This window comes from Coccidioides posadasii, chromosome 1 (genome assembly GCF_018416015.2).
Source record: "Coccidioides posadasii str. Silveira chromosome 1, complete sequence".
In the NCBI taxonomy this organism is placed as follows: domain Eukaryota; kingdom Fungi; phylum Ascomycota; class Eurotiomycetes; order Onygenales; family Onygenaceae; genus Coccidioides; species Coccidioides posadasii.
In genome coordinates, this window is record NC_089407.1 from 6,401,531 (window position 1) to 6,416,715 (window position 15,185).

Genomic DNA, 15,185 nt, shown 5'->3' on the forward strand with positions numbered 1-15,185 from the left:
CCCCATAGTTATGTATAGAGCTGACAAAGGCGTTGGCCAGCGAGTGCAGAAAAAGTAAGCCCGGAGTGACAAGTTATTGCCTTTATCCCGTGCAATAGTAGGATTCCAATAATATAAAATTTTGTCCGATAAATTCTTTCTCTGCAACCCCCCTTTTTTTTTCAAACATTTTGATTTTCCCATCCACCCTGCATGCTTGTTGAGGAATCTAATTTTGTAAAATATCATCCACTTCTGCTTCCTGCACCCTTGCTCTCACTAATGAACTCCCGTCAACGGACGGACGTTCACTGAGTTAGTGACCTGCCTTATTCGTTCCCGGTCTCTCTTCTCCGAGACCAGCGCGCGGGTGATGTTTGTGTGCTCTCTCGTACTCGGGAACGAGGGAGCGAAGAAATAAATCTTTAAAAAAAAAAGAAAAGAAAAAGAAAAAGGTTGACCTTCCTTGTTTTCCACGCCGGTGATTCACGCCTTCGTGTCATGAATTTGTCGATCCGGGACTGTTAGACCCTGAACGGCCCGGAAGGGAGAGGAATGTGGACAGCCAGCTTAACAGCAGCAGGGTCGCCAGGGGCGATGTGCTCGTTTGTTTTGGACATTTTGAATGGTTATTTTTATTTTTATTTTTATTTAGTTTTTATTTCCCCCCTGCAGGATGGTCTACTGGAAAGACACAATGGTGTGTGTGTGTGTGTGTGTGTGTGTCCGTGTTCCAGTATGTCTGGTTTGTTGAACATCCAACCATCCATCCCATGATCTACTTAGAATTTTTCATTTCCTGGGTCGATCTCACCGGTGTTGGTTCTGTATGCCGGGCTCTCCTCCCTCCCAGCCTTCCCCTTCAAGTTGCTTACTGGAACTTGCAAGGGGGCCGGCATCTCCGACGGCTGTTGGGAAGAGTCAACCCCCTGTTAGTCCACCCCCACGTGGCGTCGAGGTGGAAGGAAAGGGGCTTGGGCTCGCGCACCGGTACTGGTGTGTGCGTACGCGTGCATGGTTATCTGTGAAGGGATCATACCAACGCTTGGGTTCATTTCCTGGGGGGAAGCAAGACGGCGCCGCGTGTCTGGGAAGGAAGAAGGAGGGGAGTTGGTCTTGGGAACCGTCGGTTGAGATGAAAATAATTTGAACCGGGTTTTAATACCGAACCATTTTTCATCCCCCTCCCTAAAATGATTATTTCTCGCATATTCATTGGGGAAAGGTTGCATATGCATTTTGTTTATTGCATATTAAGGGAGAGGAATGGTTGAAGCTCTGATATCTGTAACTTCTATGGTATAAGATTTTGGGGTGGGAGCGCGATTGGGCGTAGACTGCGCGCGGGAGCAGGAGTCAAATTCCGTCTCCAATCTTCAAAAAGTGACTGCGCGCTTCTGTTGAGTTGGGTTAGTTCACATATGGACGTCACGAGCCACTACCGGCTTTTCTCCAGTTGTAGCATCTCACTAGTTGATTAAACCACCAATATCCTTCGCTACCAGCTCGCGATACGATCCAAATTAACTGAAAACAGTGGCCATAATCTAACATCCCACCCCATAACCTTATCAGAGCTTTTATTGCAGCACCGCCCACTTCAGATAGCAATTAGGGAGTAGAAATCAAGACGCTAATAAACGCCTTGCCGAATTCTGAGCCACCAAGAGCCTGCGACTCCGTAATAAGGCAGTGCTCTGGGGATAGCACGAGGTCGCAGAGTTTCGGTGCTTCAACAACAGGATTTATCGGTATGTATGTGAGATGATTTGCTCGACGTGGGAGCAGGGGTGACATCTTATCCCGGTCGCATTCATATCCATGTTTGTATCCTCCTTTAGGAGCTGCCACGGTGAATTTCGGGGGACGGTAATGGAAGGATCGGCCAATATGGCTAGCTAGTGCCATAATGCACAGGGAGCTCCGGCATGCTTGAGATTGTGAAGCTGGAGTAAGCACCAAAAGTTCTGACTTCACGCTCGCAAACCCAGATACACCGAGTGAGCTATAACTGCGGTTACTAAGATTTACTCCCTAACGATAGGTGTTAGCTCGCTTCCTTCCTGTCCAACCAAAGAGTTCTAGAAGCCCGGTTTTTGAAACATCAAGCAGGCTAGAGGATTCACGCTGGAGGACAACGTTTGGGTTCTTCCCTCAAAACCACACACGATGTCTAGAGTGTCGATCTCTGAAGCCGAAGAAAGATGTGTTACCATTGAATGGCGTTTGGGCTGGTGTGATAACGATGCAATGAGAGCAGCTAGCGCTGTGAGGAAATAGAGCCGCTTTCAATCCAGCCCTGCTGTAAGGTGAGTACTCCAACACGACTTGAGGAGTGTCTTGAGCACGCGACCATTTCGCCCTGGATTGTGGTTTGACCTGACCTGCACCCTCGTCGCATTGAGGTTTTGCACTTCTCCACGTTTGTCTAACTTACCCCACGCCGAACGAAAGCATCGCGACTTAGGAGACCCACAACACTCGAGTTTTCCATTCAGTTTGACGAGGGGAGGGTGTCCATAGTTGGCTTCCCTGTCGTTAATTTGATCACCATTGATGGCATACATCAATGCTAAAGAGATCAGCAACGTATCGCCCGTCATGAAGCATGCGCCGGACTATATTAACGGATATTAAGACGGTCAAGCTTTGAAATTTTTCGTGTTGAATGTTGAGGGAAAAACTCAAGAATCATTGGACAACAATGATCGTTGACGCTGGGTCCTGTTTGGAAACTGTCGGACCCAGATTGTCCCAAGGCTATGCTTGAATGTTGTGCATGTATTCTTCTGTTTGAGAATTTCAACCTCATTTTTGCAGTCCGGGGGACATGGCATCAAGCATTTAAGGAAAAGAATCTTCTTCAGAAAGGCAAGTTACATGTCCTTTATGTCTTGTAGCGGCTGCATCGATGCAGGCTCTGGAATTTCCTGCATCCCGCTATGCAAGAGTGGCACCTCAGCGCGCACGACGTTATTGCTCTCCAACAGCTATATAGGCCGTGAGCCTCTCGCGGCAACTTGGAATAGAATATCGAGATTCCCTAGTAACATGTATGAAGGTACGGAGTATATACTGGACATTCATCTGTCCATACATGCGAGTCATTGATGAAACCACCGTCACAAGCAACAAATAGCCTTGTAGTTTTCGTGCCTTGCAGATCATAAATCTTTTCTCTCCACAAAACCTTCTGGTAAAATAATGATGATTCGAGTGCTCCAGAAACGTGAGCTTTCAAGATCAGCCAACCACATCCGAGACTCAAGCATCATGCGAATCATAGATTTTGCTGCCAAGCGAAGCCGTTGGGCTTTCTGCCAAAGAGTCGACCAAGTTAGTGCGATAAGCGTGTCTCGAGTCTCTTTCAAGGCATGCACTTGGTGGAAGTTGGTTGGCTGCTCACAGGAGGCTGGGCTGTTCCGCGAGCTTGCGATGCAGACCGACTCTCTGTAACTAAACTCTCGATCATTGATTTCTGGTGGCGATCGAGACCAGCCCGGGGTACGGAGTACACACCACTAAATAATTTTGTATTTTTTCTTTTTTTCCCCCCACAAGTACTCCGTATAGTGCCTTTAAAAAAAAAATCAATCGGCAAAACATTTGAGACCCAACAATACCGCATTCGTCAATACTGTAACCATTTCCAATGTTGACGCTGGCTCTTCTGATGGTTAAATACTGCTCTTGAAGAGCTGAAATATAACATATATGACTTGTAAATGGCCTCTTGGGATTGAGCCTTTGTTTGTGTTGAATTACAACCCACACAACCTGTAAGGTGAACCTTAACATGCAAGTATATCCGGTTCTAGCATATCGAGTTCACCAACCCGTGACAATCGTCAAACATTAGGATGTTGACACTGGTGGCAATGTTGATCCTCGACTGGCCGCCCGCTAGTATTTAAAGAACGTCGAGCTCAAAGGTCGACCGAATAGTCCAAGACGCTGTCTAGACGCCGAAGCTTTGTTAGTTGAGACAAGAGTTTACGTTTCGGATCTTGACAAATGGATAGCGAAGTCGCCAATACAATGGACTGTGTCGACTCCCTGCAAACCATTATTACAGATCGGGAGCTCATTGAGTGCCAGGGTTCGAAAGCCAACCGCATCGATAGCCATGTGGCTATTACCCCTAGGCTTGGGGAGGATATGATGCTGGAATCATTAGTAGCAGCCATTATGGTTTTCTCACCCTCAAGGACAGTGATGTATGCAAAGCGCTACAGGCTTGGTACACATGTATGTGCGCACGTACATACCGACATCCGTATCAAACGTGAGAAGCAGGGATATTGTTACATAACTAGCCATGCGCTCCGCACGGAGTACCAGGCCAGGTATTAACCATGCATACTAAAACTGTTGCATGAATTTGCGTCAGGTACGGAGTACAGGTTCTCTTGAGGCCTCCGCATTTGATCGCGTACAAAGAGCGATACCCTTTTTCGCTCGTGTTGCAATGCTTCCAGACGCAGTGGCGAACCTGAACTCCGCCCGAAACGAGCTCCCAAAACAGGGAAGGCGGAAGAATCCTTGGCGGTGCTTCTAGAAAAGGGACGCCAAGACGGCTACCCATCGCGCCAAGACCGGTGCCGAATTTAGCCGCAGATTTTCGACGTTTCAAGAGTGGTCATCTGGCCCTATTCGATTTCGCTTCCTCGCCCGCAATTGACCTTGACCGCAAGATGGGCGGGCATCCTTGCTCAGAGTTCGGGCCTTCCTGCCGTCGCAGAAAAATTCTTCGAGATTGGCGGACTCGAGGTTGCATTTTTTTTTACTTTTTTTTTTTTTCTCGAATCCTTTCTCTCCCATTATTCAGCGCGAATGGCCTGCCTCGGCTATTGAGGAGTTTGAATTAAAGGTTGGGCCACACTAAGCATGAGTCAGCAACTAACATATGCCGAGGAACACTCCCGGCGGAAGTACCCATTAGTTCGGGAGATGTTGTGTCTCAGGGCAAAATGAGAACAGATCTCTGGAGGACGGATAAAGCCTAGATGGTTTTCCTGTGGAGAGTCAAACTCCACTTCCGGAGAATGTATGTATGTACTCCGTACTACGCGCAGCTGTGGGTAAGTCATGGATGTATTGACTGTACAAACTTACATGCAGACAATGGTCTCATCTCGCTCCATAGGGCCAAAAAGCAAAGGTTAAGATGGATGGATAACTTTTTAACCCTAAGCCAGCACGTTTGGTTAACCCTTGCTGGCCATGACAAAATCCTTCTAGAAAGCTTCGACCACCGTTGTTGGAGCCAGGGGCCATGGATTCTTGGAGGCTGGGGTAACAGTCAGATGATGCCAAGTGGCCGTGGATAGCCACCTTCCTTGCCCATAATCTTCGTATCCGAATAATCATTCATTTTCGAAGATACTCCATTGGTTGCTGTGTGGATAAATTAGGCCGATGGAATGATGGAGGGCGGACGCTGCTGTGTGCAGCTTTGAAGGATTGAGATGCCGGAGCAACGAGGTGTGCGATGGAGGGAGCTTACCCGCTTTGAAGAAGTGATAGGGGTGGTACTGGGAAATCACATTTTACTTCCCACTTTTCTCCTAATCCTTGTCAGCCACGCCATATGTTCATTTTAGAGACGGGAAGAAGCGCAACGTTCCCAACTAGAAGGAATAACGCATGCACGCATTGATACCGAGGGACCTGCGCTGCTGGCCACATTTTCCCATCTCATATAGTCACATGGAGCTTGGGATACGTCGCTTAATGGGGACAAACTGCATCTCCACTGCATTCGACATTCCTCCTCTGCTCTTGATTCAATGTAACCACTCTCCCCTGTCTCGCAGCCTCACCAGCTTCTGAGGATCGGGACAATCGTGGATGGAGACTTTCTACCTCTTGATGTCAACGATAGCATTTCGAGAGCTTCTGGAAGTCGGGAGATCAGTGGAGATGATGCAAGGATGAGCCCTACTATCCTCCCAAGTCCGCTTGGTCATTTAAATGTCACGATAACATGGCACTCTGAGCTGTGACTGGCTGAATTTTTGGTTGCAGCCGGTAATCTGTACAGTATTTCAAGACAAGTGTAACTTACGTTACATACGAAGATACGTAGATACATCACTGGTATTGATCCATACGCTGTAGTACGGAGTACCATACGCGGCCACGTGAACTTGCGCTGGCAGGGCGTATGGTAGCGAACAGCTGAATCACAATCCTCACGCTGGTGCTCCGAGGCACATCGCCGTGTTGCTTGCCGTGGCCAACGAGCTTGAATGCGCCTATCCTGCATCAGGGATCTCCAGTCTCCCAAGACGAGAAACAGCTCCCGATTCCATCGGCCGTAGGTGATACCAACGGCCTTGGCCTTGGCCCTGCCATGTCATCGCGAGACGTCGGGCATGACCACTTTGCTGACATAAAACTGTTGACAACTCGACTCACCGCCTGTCCCGCCGTTGATGGAGGGTCCTCCAGACAGCGGAGTTTAGTTTAGCTAGCTCCGGAGCTTTTCATATTTCCGAATGGCACGTGTGAAGGAGAGCACCTTCAAAGACGATCCTCGAAATTCCCATGGTCTCTCGACGAAGGGAATCAACAAAGGGCGATACAACGTCTTGCCAAGCAGATGCCTATTCTCAACTTGCAGCTGAAGACGCCCGGTTTTGTCGGGGAAAATGGTGTAGTTACCCAGCCGTCGGAATTCGTCGCGGCCACTCGACAAACCTCGTTGTTCACGCGGTGTGACCTCCGAGACTTCTACCCGCCTCATGCAAGGCGATCAGATGGTCTGACATCAACCAGTTCTGATTCTCCAACCCTTCCCCAGGCCAAGGAGAGACCACCCTTGTCATCATGCAAGGATGGTAGCAGGTCTGGAAAGGCGTTGATGATGGACATCGTGCGAGGGATCTAGATTTTGGGGGCCTTACAAATGGTTGAAAGGGAACGCTGGGGCTTCTGGGGTTATGCAAGTTGTCTGCTGACCCCGAAGACCGACGAACGGGAGAGCGACAACTCAGGCAACCAGCATAGATCTAATGCCAAAAAACAAAAAATAAAAAAAAAAAAAAAAAAGCCAGCACGGCGGCTACGCCGTGCATCCCGCGATCTGATTAGGTAAACCTGTAAATGTGATGGTCTTTGGTGGACGGGATTTCAACGTCCAAGTTGCCCCGTCACACTCTCGCAGACATCTGGAGTTATCTTGCGGACGGGGCGTTGTGCCGGCAGGTTTACATCTTCGCTTCAGCCTCAAATCAAATGACCCTTACATTACCACGTTCTGCTTGGTGCATCGCAAACGATGCTCGACAAAGAAATATTTCATTGGAGTTCCAACCCACCGGACCAGTATAACCCTGTCTGGGAGGGTTAGGATGACACTTGAGTCCCTACTTTTTTCGAGGTATACCCTACTAAGGTTGCTGCCAACTTGTCGGTCCCATGGCATTTTGTCCATGCTGATCGATGAGTTGGCAGTCCCAAAAGCCTGGGTAACTGCGTCAGATGGAGGATGTATTTGTGTTTAGTGTCGGATATCTTGAATGTGCTGCACGTGAATTCACAGCGCCTTTTTTTTCTCTGCCTTAGTTAGCCCTGGGTTCTCCAAGACAGTGCGTCTCTGGTAGTACACTGTATCATCCTGTGTTGGCCAACACCCTCGATCACATTCAGTATCCGCACAGAGCGAAGGGACGCTAGAAGCGAAGGCAATTTTTGTATGGGCTTCTTCTAACCCCTGAAAGACGTAGCGGTCTCGATTGGACACGGAAATCGACGCCTGCGTGAGAAGAGAAGTCTTGATGGAGCACTTTAGCTGGGTAGCTCATAGAGCAGAAATGACTTGGGAGCATGTACTCGCACTTGGGTCGAAAGGAGAAACAGCGCGAAAAGATCTTAACGGATGGCTTTGGAGCACCTTACTCAGACTGAGATGCATCATCATGTCGTCTTCCGCGTTTCCATTGGATTGTGGTCATCAATCCTTTCGAGAGCAGCGACTCTGCGATCAGAGAAATCAACATGCGTCGGCAGCCGATGGACAATCTTCAACCAAATCCGAGACAAGCTTTGATGGCGAGACGCAAAATGCCCGACTCAGCTTTCATTTCGGTAGAATGGTCACCCCTCAGGAGTTCTAGAACTTGCCTTTGTGCTGCCATTAGACTGGCCTGGTCTAATTTGTTTCCAGAAATAACACTGGGACAGTTTTCAGCTGTTGCGTTTTTGGTTTTCTGCTTCCTTATCCTTCTTCCTTTGTCGTCCCAGCCTTTCCCCTTTTAGGGAAGAAGTTTCTCGCTATGCGGGGAATCTCTGTTGCGTGGGATATCCTCCTCGCTTGTACTTATGGCTGGGATTGCTGTTTTGTTGATATCTAGATTCCAGAGCGGAGTGCTGTCATTCTGTATCTATATCTCATGCAGTTCATTCTATTTAGATGGTTGTTTATCAAAAATTCCCTGGCCCTCGCAGTCGAAGTTGCATCTCAAATGGAAGTCATTGATATTGGTTCGTTTTTGATATTTTCAGGAGATAGATACATTTATCTTTCACCTACCGCTCTCTTTCAGCGTGTTACACAGATGGTTGCAGATGCATTCTATAAATGTTACCATGCACTAAATTGGTCTACCAAACATAGAGGTCTTTTGTTGGCCACAACCTTTGTTTCCATTTTCATCCACTCACTATTACATGCTATGAGATCCTGATGCCAAAAGGCATCATAAGGACCCCCATTTTTTTTCTGGATTGAAGGCTAGGGTTCAGATAAAGCTGCGATGTTGATCATCTGCGCACTATCCTGCATTATGTAGGAGGATATGATTGGACATGTGAGAATCTGATTGATTCAGTGTTAAAGCTTTTAATATTTCGCATGATATCACTTTTGGGATTGACATTTTGGATAGGGACTGGCGGATATTAGATCAATAGCAGTGACACCTAGGTATGAGAATATCATTGCAAAAACTAAGTTTTGAAGAGGATGATGCATAGCCTTGGTTCCTGTTTATATGTAACTATGGGTGAATGTTTCTTTTGGCATCTCTGAAAGCTCCAATTTCCCATTGGGCAACATGGTGCTAAAAAAGAAGTGTCTTATTGTCAATAATGCCCATCAAACCGCGATAGAGCCCTTTTGTAGAAGGGAGTAAGGATGCTCCAGGAGTGATTTTTCTGTTGGTTGTGTTGGTTGGATAAGAATGACTGGCTGCATGTAGGATGGTTACTATATCTAGGAATGTGTTAAAGACTACAGTGGCTTCTGTGGGATATGGATTTATGATTAGATTTATGATGTCTCAGAGAGCCACTGAGGGTTTAGCTGATATCCACAAAGGGAAGAGATACCGGGGCGGAAGACCCATGGTCTGTATATACATATTTGGATGCGGATGTAACAATGCATGAATAGTTGTTCTCATCGGGAAAACCAATGGCCACCGGGCGGAAAGCTCCCAGGACAATCAAATCGATGTTTCACGAAATATGCTGAAATCCGATTGCCTGCGGTAAATTACAATCTCCTCTGATGTTAAAAGCTGAGGCATATATAGCCTTTAGCCTCGAGGTCAACGAACAACCTATCCTGCTTCACATATCTAGATTCTTTCCCAGTTGCCCGCAAGATCATACTCTGCAAACGGCCATCGAAACCATATCATGGAGAGAGACTTGAGCATTGGACACATAAAAGAGAAGAAGCTTGGGTTTGACCCCGACGCCCTCACCGCAAAATACCTCGCCGAGCGCAATAAGCGCCTTCGAAAGGATGGAATTGATCAGTATAAGGCCGCTGAAGGCAAGCTTCGCCATTATAAGGACGATCTTTATGCAGAGCCCGGGTTTCAGCGTCTGCCGGTTGTCGAGGATGTGGACGTGCTTATTATAGGCGGAGGATTTGGCGGACAGCTAGCAGCTGTGCGGCTCTTTGGGCATGGAATTAGCAGCATTTGAATCATAGAGAAGGCATGAGACTTCGGAGGCGCCTGGTATTGGAATCGGTATCCGGGTGCTGCATGCGATATCGAACCGTACATCTATATGCCGCTGTTAGAAGAGATGGGATACGTGCCCTCTGAAAAGTACGTCCACGGTCCAGAGTTACTGGAATACAGTCGAATGATCGGTAGACGTTACGGGCTCTATAACAGAGCCCTCTTCCAAACTGAATTGACAGGCCTCATTTGGAGTGGACCAAGAGCCAGATGAATAATGGAAACTAGTCGGAACGATTCTGTTCGGGCGAAATTTGTTATAATAGCCAGTGGGCCTTTAACAAGGCAAAGTTACCTGGAATTCATGGCATTGGGACGTTTAAAGGGCATAGTTTTCACACATCTCGTCGGAATTATGGATATACCGGGGGGAATTCAAACGGGGGACTCTATAAGCTCAGTGAGAAGCGTGTGGGAGTCATTGGAACCGGAGCAACAGCCATTCAAATAATTCCTCATCTGGGACGCTCGGCGAAACATTTGTACGTCTTCCAGAGGATACCATCATCAATTGCCGAACGACAGAACGCTCCGACAAAATCATCGTGGGCCACCAAGTTGCGACCCGGCTGGCAGCAAAAAAAAAATAAACAATTTGAACATCATCATAGAAGGAGGCCAGCAAGATGAAGATTTAGTCAACGATGGGGCAACAGACATTCTTCACAACCTCTCCGTGTTCGGTGTCACTGCCTCGCTGAACACAGATGACGCTGCAAAGATCGCATCCGAACTGCAAATGTTGGACTTCAAGAGGATGGAGAGAATCCGTGCTCGGGTAGACGCCACTGTGAAAGATCCAGCGGTGGCTGAGAAGCTGAAGCCGTGGTATAACCAGCTTTGTAAGAGACCGTGCTTCAGCGACGATTACCTTCCCATTCAACCTACCAAATGTAGCTTTGGTGAATACGGATGGAAAAGGAGTTCAGAGGGTCACAGAAAATGGGATTGTTGCCGACGGAAAAGAATATGAACTGGACTGCATTGTATATGCAACAAGGTTCCAGATTGGCACATGGACGCTTTGATAATTGATGAGGATGGAAGATCTCTCACGGAGCATTGGAAAAGCGGTTTTCGAACACTGCACGGCTTTTTGACTCGCGGATTTCCTAACTGCTTTATAATCAGTCAAATCCAGTCCGGCTTCACGGCCAACTTTGTTTATACGCTGAGTGAACAGGCGAAGCATGTGGCATTCATTGTCTCCAAGGCTGTTAAATACGGAATTCGTACATTGCAGCCAACAGAATAAGCCGAAGATGAATGGGTCCAAACAATCATAGAGGCCAGCCAACGGGGTCATCAATTCACTAATGAGTGCACACATGGATATTTCAATTACGAAGGGATGACAACTGCTTTGATCTTGCAACAAGGCGCATATCGTGACGGAGATAGGGCGTTTGTGAAACGGCTTCAAGAATGGCGCAGGACTGGAGAGCTTTCAGGCCTTGAACGCACTATCGAATACGTTCGCCCGCTTGCCCGTGATGGTGTTGTTGCCTTGGCTAAGCCGTGACAAGGGTTTCGCAAAATCCACTATCCTATATGGCTTATATTCATAGATAGGAATATTTGAGAACATGGGAAAGAATGAAAAGTATGTAGTAGACATGTAACTACATAATAAAATGAAGGTCCTGGAGATGCTGGGTTGGGTTTTCCGACTGCTTGTTTCGAGAGGTTTCGCAGAAATGGTACCTATGACTCAATGATGCCCTTTATGTATTTCAAATCCGACCAGTCTGCCCCTATGGATGCTCCGGATCATAAGCACCGTTCTTTGTGCTGAATCTGGAAAGGTAACAATATCTTGTGTAAGCAATCCACGTTCTTTTTATTGGAACCATCCGTTACCCCGATAGGCCCAATCACTCGACACATCCTGCGTTCGCTTGTCTGACTGTGTTTCTTTGTTAAATTCTGTGCCATATTACAGACCCACTTTCTTCCCGCAACATCGAGAAGTCTCGGCTGCACTGCTCTAGAAGGAAGTTCCAGCGAAGCCGTCCCATATACCGAATAAATTGGGGCATTGAGATGGAAAGAATAGATCCACGAAGCAGAAATACTGGCAGATACCTAACCGATACGATTTTTTAACAAAAGCATAAAGCTCCACCAATATAAGTGTAGGTTCAGGAGAGTTCATCTCATGGTCTGGTCCCTTTAGAAAGGAGTGTTTGGAAAGAATATCAGCTTCATATACTTCATCGGTTCGAATGCAAGTCCGAATTACTGTGCGGCTCGAATTTAAACCTTGGATACGGGACTTACCAGGCATAGTTCTGGGGAAAGCAGATCTGGATGTCAGGCGGAACGGGCCACATGCTGTCGAAACTTTTGGATATGTAAGCACATTAATTACCTAACTAACTAGTTAATGATTTAGGTCTCGTTACCTTAGTTCGACAGCCTGCAGGGGGGCTGTTTGTAGATTTGCTGATTTTAGGTCCTGCTGTGGGTAAAGAGTTAAAATCCATGGATAGTTCGGCTTCCGGCCCTCATTTCTGCATAGCAGTACTCCATACTCCGTAGTGGATGGTAGAGTTGGGTGTGGATCCTGGGTCGACTCAACGTTTTCGAGAATGGCAGCAAGATGTTCCTCCGCTATATCGGGGAAAAGTTCATGTTCTTTCTTTGCCAAATACCCACTCAGAGTACATTCAAGAATCGGTTTACCATTGCTAAATGAGTAGTATTCTGATATATGGTCAACTTGGGGAGTAGCATCGGCGTTATCCCAGAACTCTTGTGTTAGAATGATTAGAAGTTAAATGTTCGATAACTGGGTGGTCTTGAGTAACCCCGTTTATGTGCTGTAACGGATTGAGGGCTATTCTGAGGAGAAGGAATCGGACCTAGGGCGCCATAGTAAATCGAGACCTCCGACCCAACATGCTAGCTGGAACTAGCGCTACCGGAAGCGAGGATGACGTTTCCTTTTGAGGGCGCTCTACCATCGTCCCTACATTGCCCAAGAATGCTAGGGGATTGAGGCTTGTTCACTCTGAACCTGAGCTGAATTTGGCTGTCTAAGAGGCGTCCAGGATCAGCCTGTTTGCACCCCAGTCCTATGGCTGGAGATGGGAAATACATGGAGTAAATTGGACTGCATAGAATGCCAGTTGATAATAATTAAACAATTTCAGGGTATAGTTATGGAAGAAAAGTAGTTTACCCGGATCCGTCCGACATTCATGCTATATCCGTCGTCATGGTGACGAGATGACGGCGGAGTTGAAGATGAAGACAAGGACAAAGATGAGGTTCAAATAGAAGAGCCCGCGAGGGTGGATTAGTCAGCGGAGCTATGGAGCTTAGCACCGACGACTCAACCCGTTTGACCTTGACCTGGAGCTCTGAGTCTGACAAACAATATCAACAACGACAATGTCTTATGCTCTGGCTTCAAAAAAGCGGAAATTTCACAGAGTCTTGGAATCCCTATCCAATAACAGCAACGCCCCAAAACCCTCTCCGCCGAAACCTATACCGAAAGATCCCACCGTCGCAACCCCAAAATCAATCGACCCGACAATTAAGCGGGTTCGATTGACACCCGGCTCTGAACCTGATGACACAATAATACGCCCGTCCAAATCTTCCTTGCCATCCCGCTCTTCCACTACTTCCCTGCGTCCAAATTTCGTGCCCTGGGACCGCGATCGCTTTCTGGAAAGATTGGAGACTTTTCGCAGGGTGGATAGATGGTCCCCAAAGCCGGAAGCTATAAACGAGGTGCAATGGGCAAAACGAGGCTGGTCATGTGTAGATGTAATGAGAGTGGAATGTGTTGGCGGATGTGGCCATTCGGTTGTGGTGAAATTACCCGATGACATTGAGGAGTTGGAAGAATACGATAGTGAGAAGATCGAGGAACGGAAGCAAGTTCGTACGTATCCATCCGAGATGTGGATTGAAGTTTTGGGCTATCTTTTCTAAATTCCCTTTTAGGGACTGCATTGGTCGAGGAATATGTGAAGCTCATTGTCGAAGGCCACGGAGAAAGGTGTCCCTGGCGTAGAGCTGGGTGCGACGGTAAATATTCCCCTCCATGTCAAAACTACTTTCTAGAAGATCTAATATCTTGCTAGATAGCATCCACCGCCTGCTTTTAGGGAAGCCAGAGAATGCTTTGAAGGGGCTTAAAGAGCGCTATACCAACCTTCACTCTTTGGCAAAGAAGTTACCCTGCATAGAGCGGATCGTGCTGCCTCAAAACATGGATATGAACGAGTTGCTAAAGATGATTCCACCGGAAACTTTTTCTACTAGCGATTCGGAAAGCAAAATTGCAGGTGCGGAAAAAGAAACACCACAACGTACCTCAGGTGAATCAGAGGAAACACCAAACGAAGGTACGCATAAAGATATAAACAAGTCGGTACTTGCTCTCGCTCTTTTCGGCTGGGATCTCTGCGGTGATAAGCGTGCTGGACTTGCGAGCTGCAACGCTTGCTTTCGCAGGCTAGGTCTCTGGATGTACAATCCTAAAGAAGATGGATCTTCCTCTATATATCCAACCCTCGACGTGGTTGTCGAGCATCTCGACTACTGTCCATGGGTCAACGCAAAAACACAGAGTGGTTCAGAAAAGCAACTCAGTCAGCGTTCTCCCGTGGGTTCTGCTCTGGCAGGCTGGGAGGTTTTGGAGCGTGTGATACGAAATGTGCACCGTCGAAAAACGTGGTCCGCAGATTCAGAGGCTGGTTCTGCAGGGAATAACGATGAGATCTCAGACCTCGGAGAAATCGATATTGAAGCACGGAAAGCCAAGGATCGAGAGTGGTGGGCTAGACTTCGAAGGGTAAGGCAAGCGCTGCAAGTCAAAGGGCCGAAGAAGAGCAAAGGCGCAGCATAGTGTGTTTCTCCTGGCTTGTGCCTGCTAATTCATCTGTTTGCAAGTTTTATGATGTTTGATGGCATGGACGTCTTACGAACCTTTGCTCTAGATACCCGATTTTGCAGTTTATTAAACTAGTTTCCCGCATCTTAATGATATCTGCCTTCCTTTCTCCATCCGTGTAATTGCAGTAGAAGGGCCCATTACCATTCTCGCTGAATGTCCATACCTAGCTACCAAGATTTTGGCTCTGGGAAAAGCACGCTAGTCCGTAATAGGCAACCGACGATGATGTCCCGCTTGGGACCTTCAATTCGGCCTTCACGACCGCCACCTCAGAGCAGAACGCCGACGGGCATGTTTGAGCTTTCGCTTGA

General features: G+C 47.4%; 3 protein-coding genes across 3 annotated transcripts; 2 read left to right on the top strand and 1 right to left on the bottom strand.

Moving 5' to 3' along the window:
• Nucleotides 1-1,590: 1,590 nt before the first annotated feature.
• Nucleotides 1,591-1,887, bottom strand: D8B26_001894 (uncharacterized protein; the record flags this gene model as incomplete). Its single annotated transcript, XM_066123664.1, has 1 exon — nucleotides 1,591-1,887. The coding sequence occupies one exon, from the start codon at nucleotides 1,885-1,887 to the stop codon at nucleotides 1,591-1,593; it is 297 nt and encodes a 98-aa protein (XP_065979739.1).
• Nucleotides 1,888-9,624: 7,737 nt separating this feature from the next.
• On the top strand, nucleotides 9,625-9,918 carry D8B26_001895 (uncharacterized protein; the record flags this gene model as incomplete). The annotated part of the gene is made up of 1 exon (XM_003065853.2): nucleotides 9,625-9,918. One exon carries the CDS (start codon nucleotides 9,625-9,627, stop codon nucleotides 9,916-9,918), a length of 294 nt encoding a protein of 97 aa, XP_003065899.2.
• Nucleotides 9,919-13,355: 3,437 nt separating this feature from the next.
• On the top strand, nucleotides 13,356-14,982 carry D8B26_001896 (uncharacterized protein; the record flags this gene model as incomplete). Its single annotated transcript, XM_003065854.2, has 3 exons — nucleotides 13,356-13,857; nucleotides 13,920-14,003; nucleotides 14,060-14,982. The coding sequence occupies 3 exons, from the start codon at nucleotides 13,356-13,358 to the stop codon at nucleotides 14,824-14,826; spliced, it is 1,353 nt and encodes a 450-aa protein (XP_003065900.2). The 3' UTR covers nucleotides 14,827-14,982.
• Nucleotides 14,983-15,185: the final 203 nt, after the last annotated feature.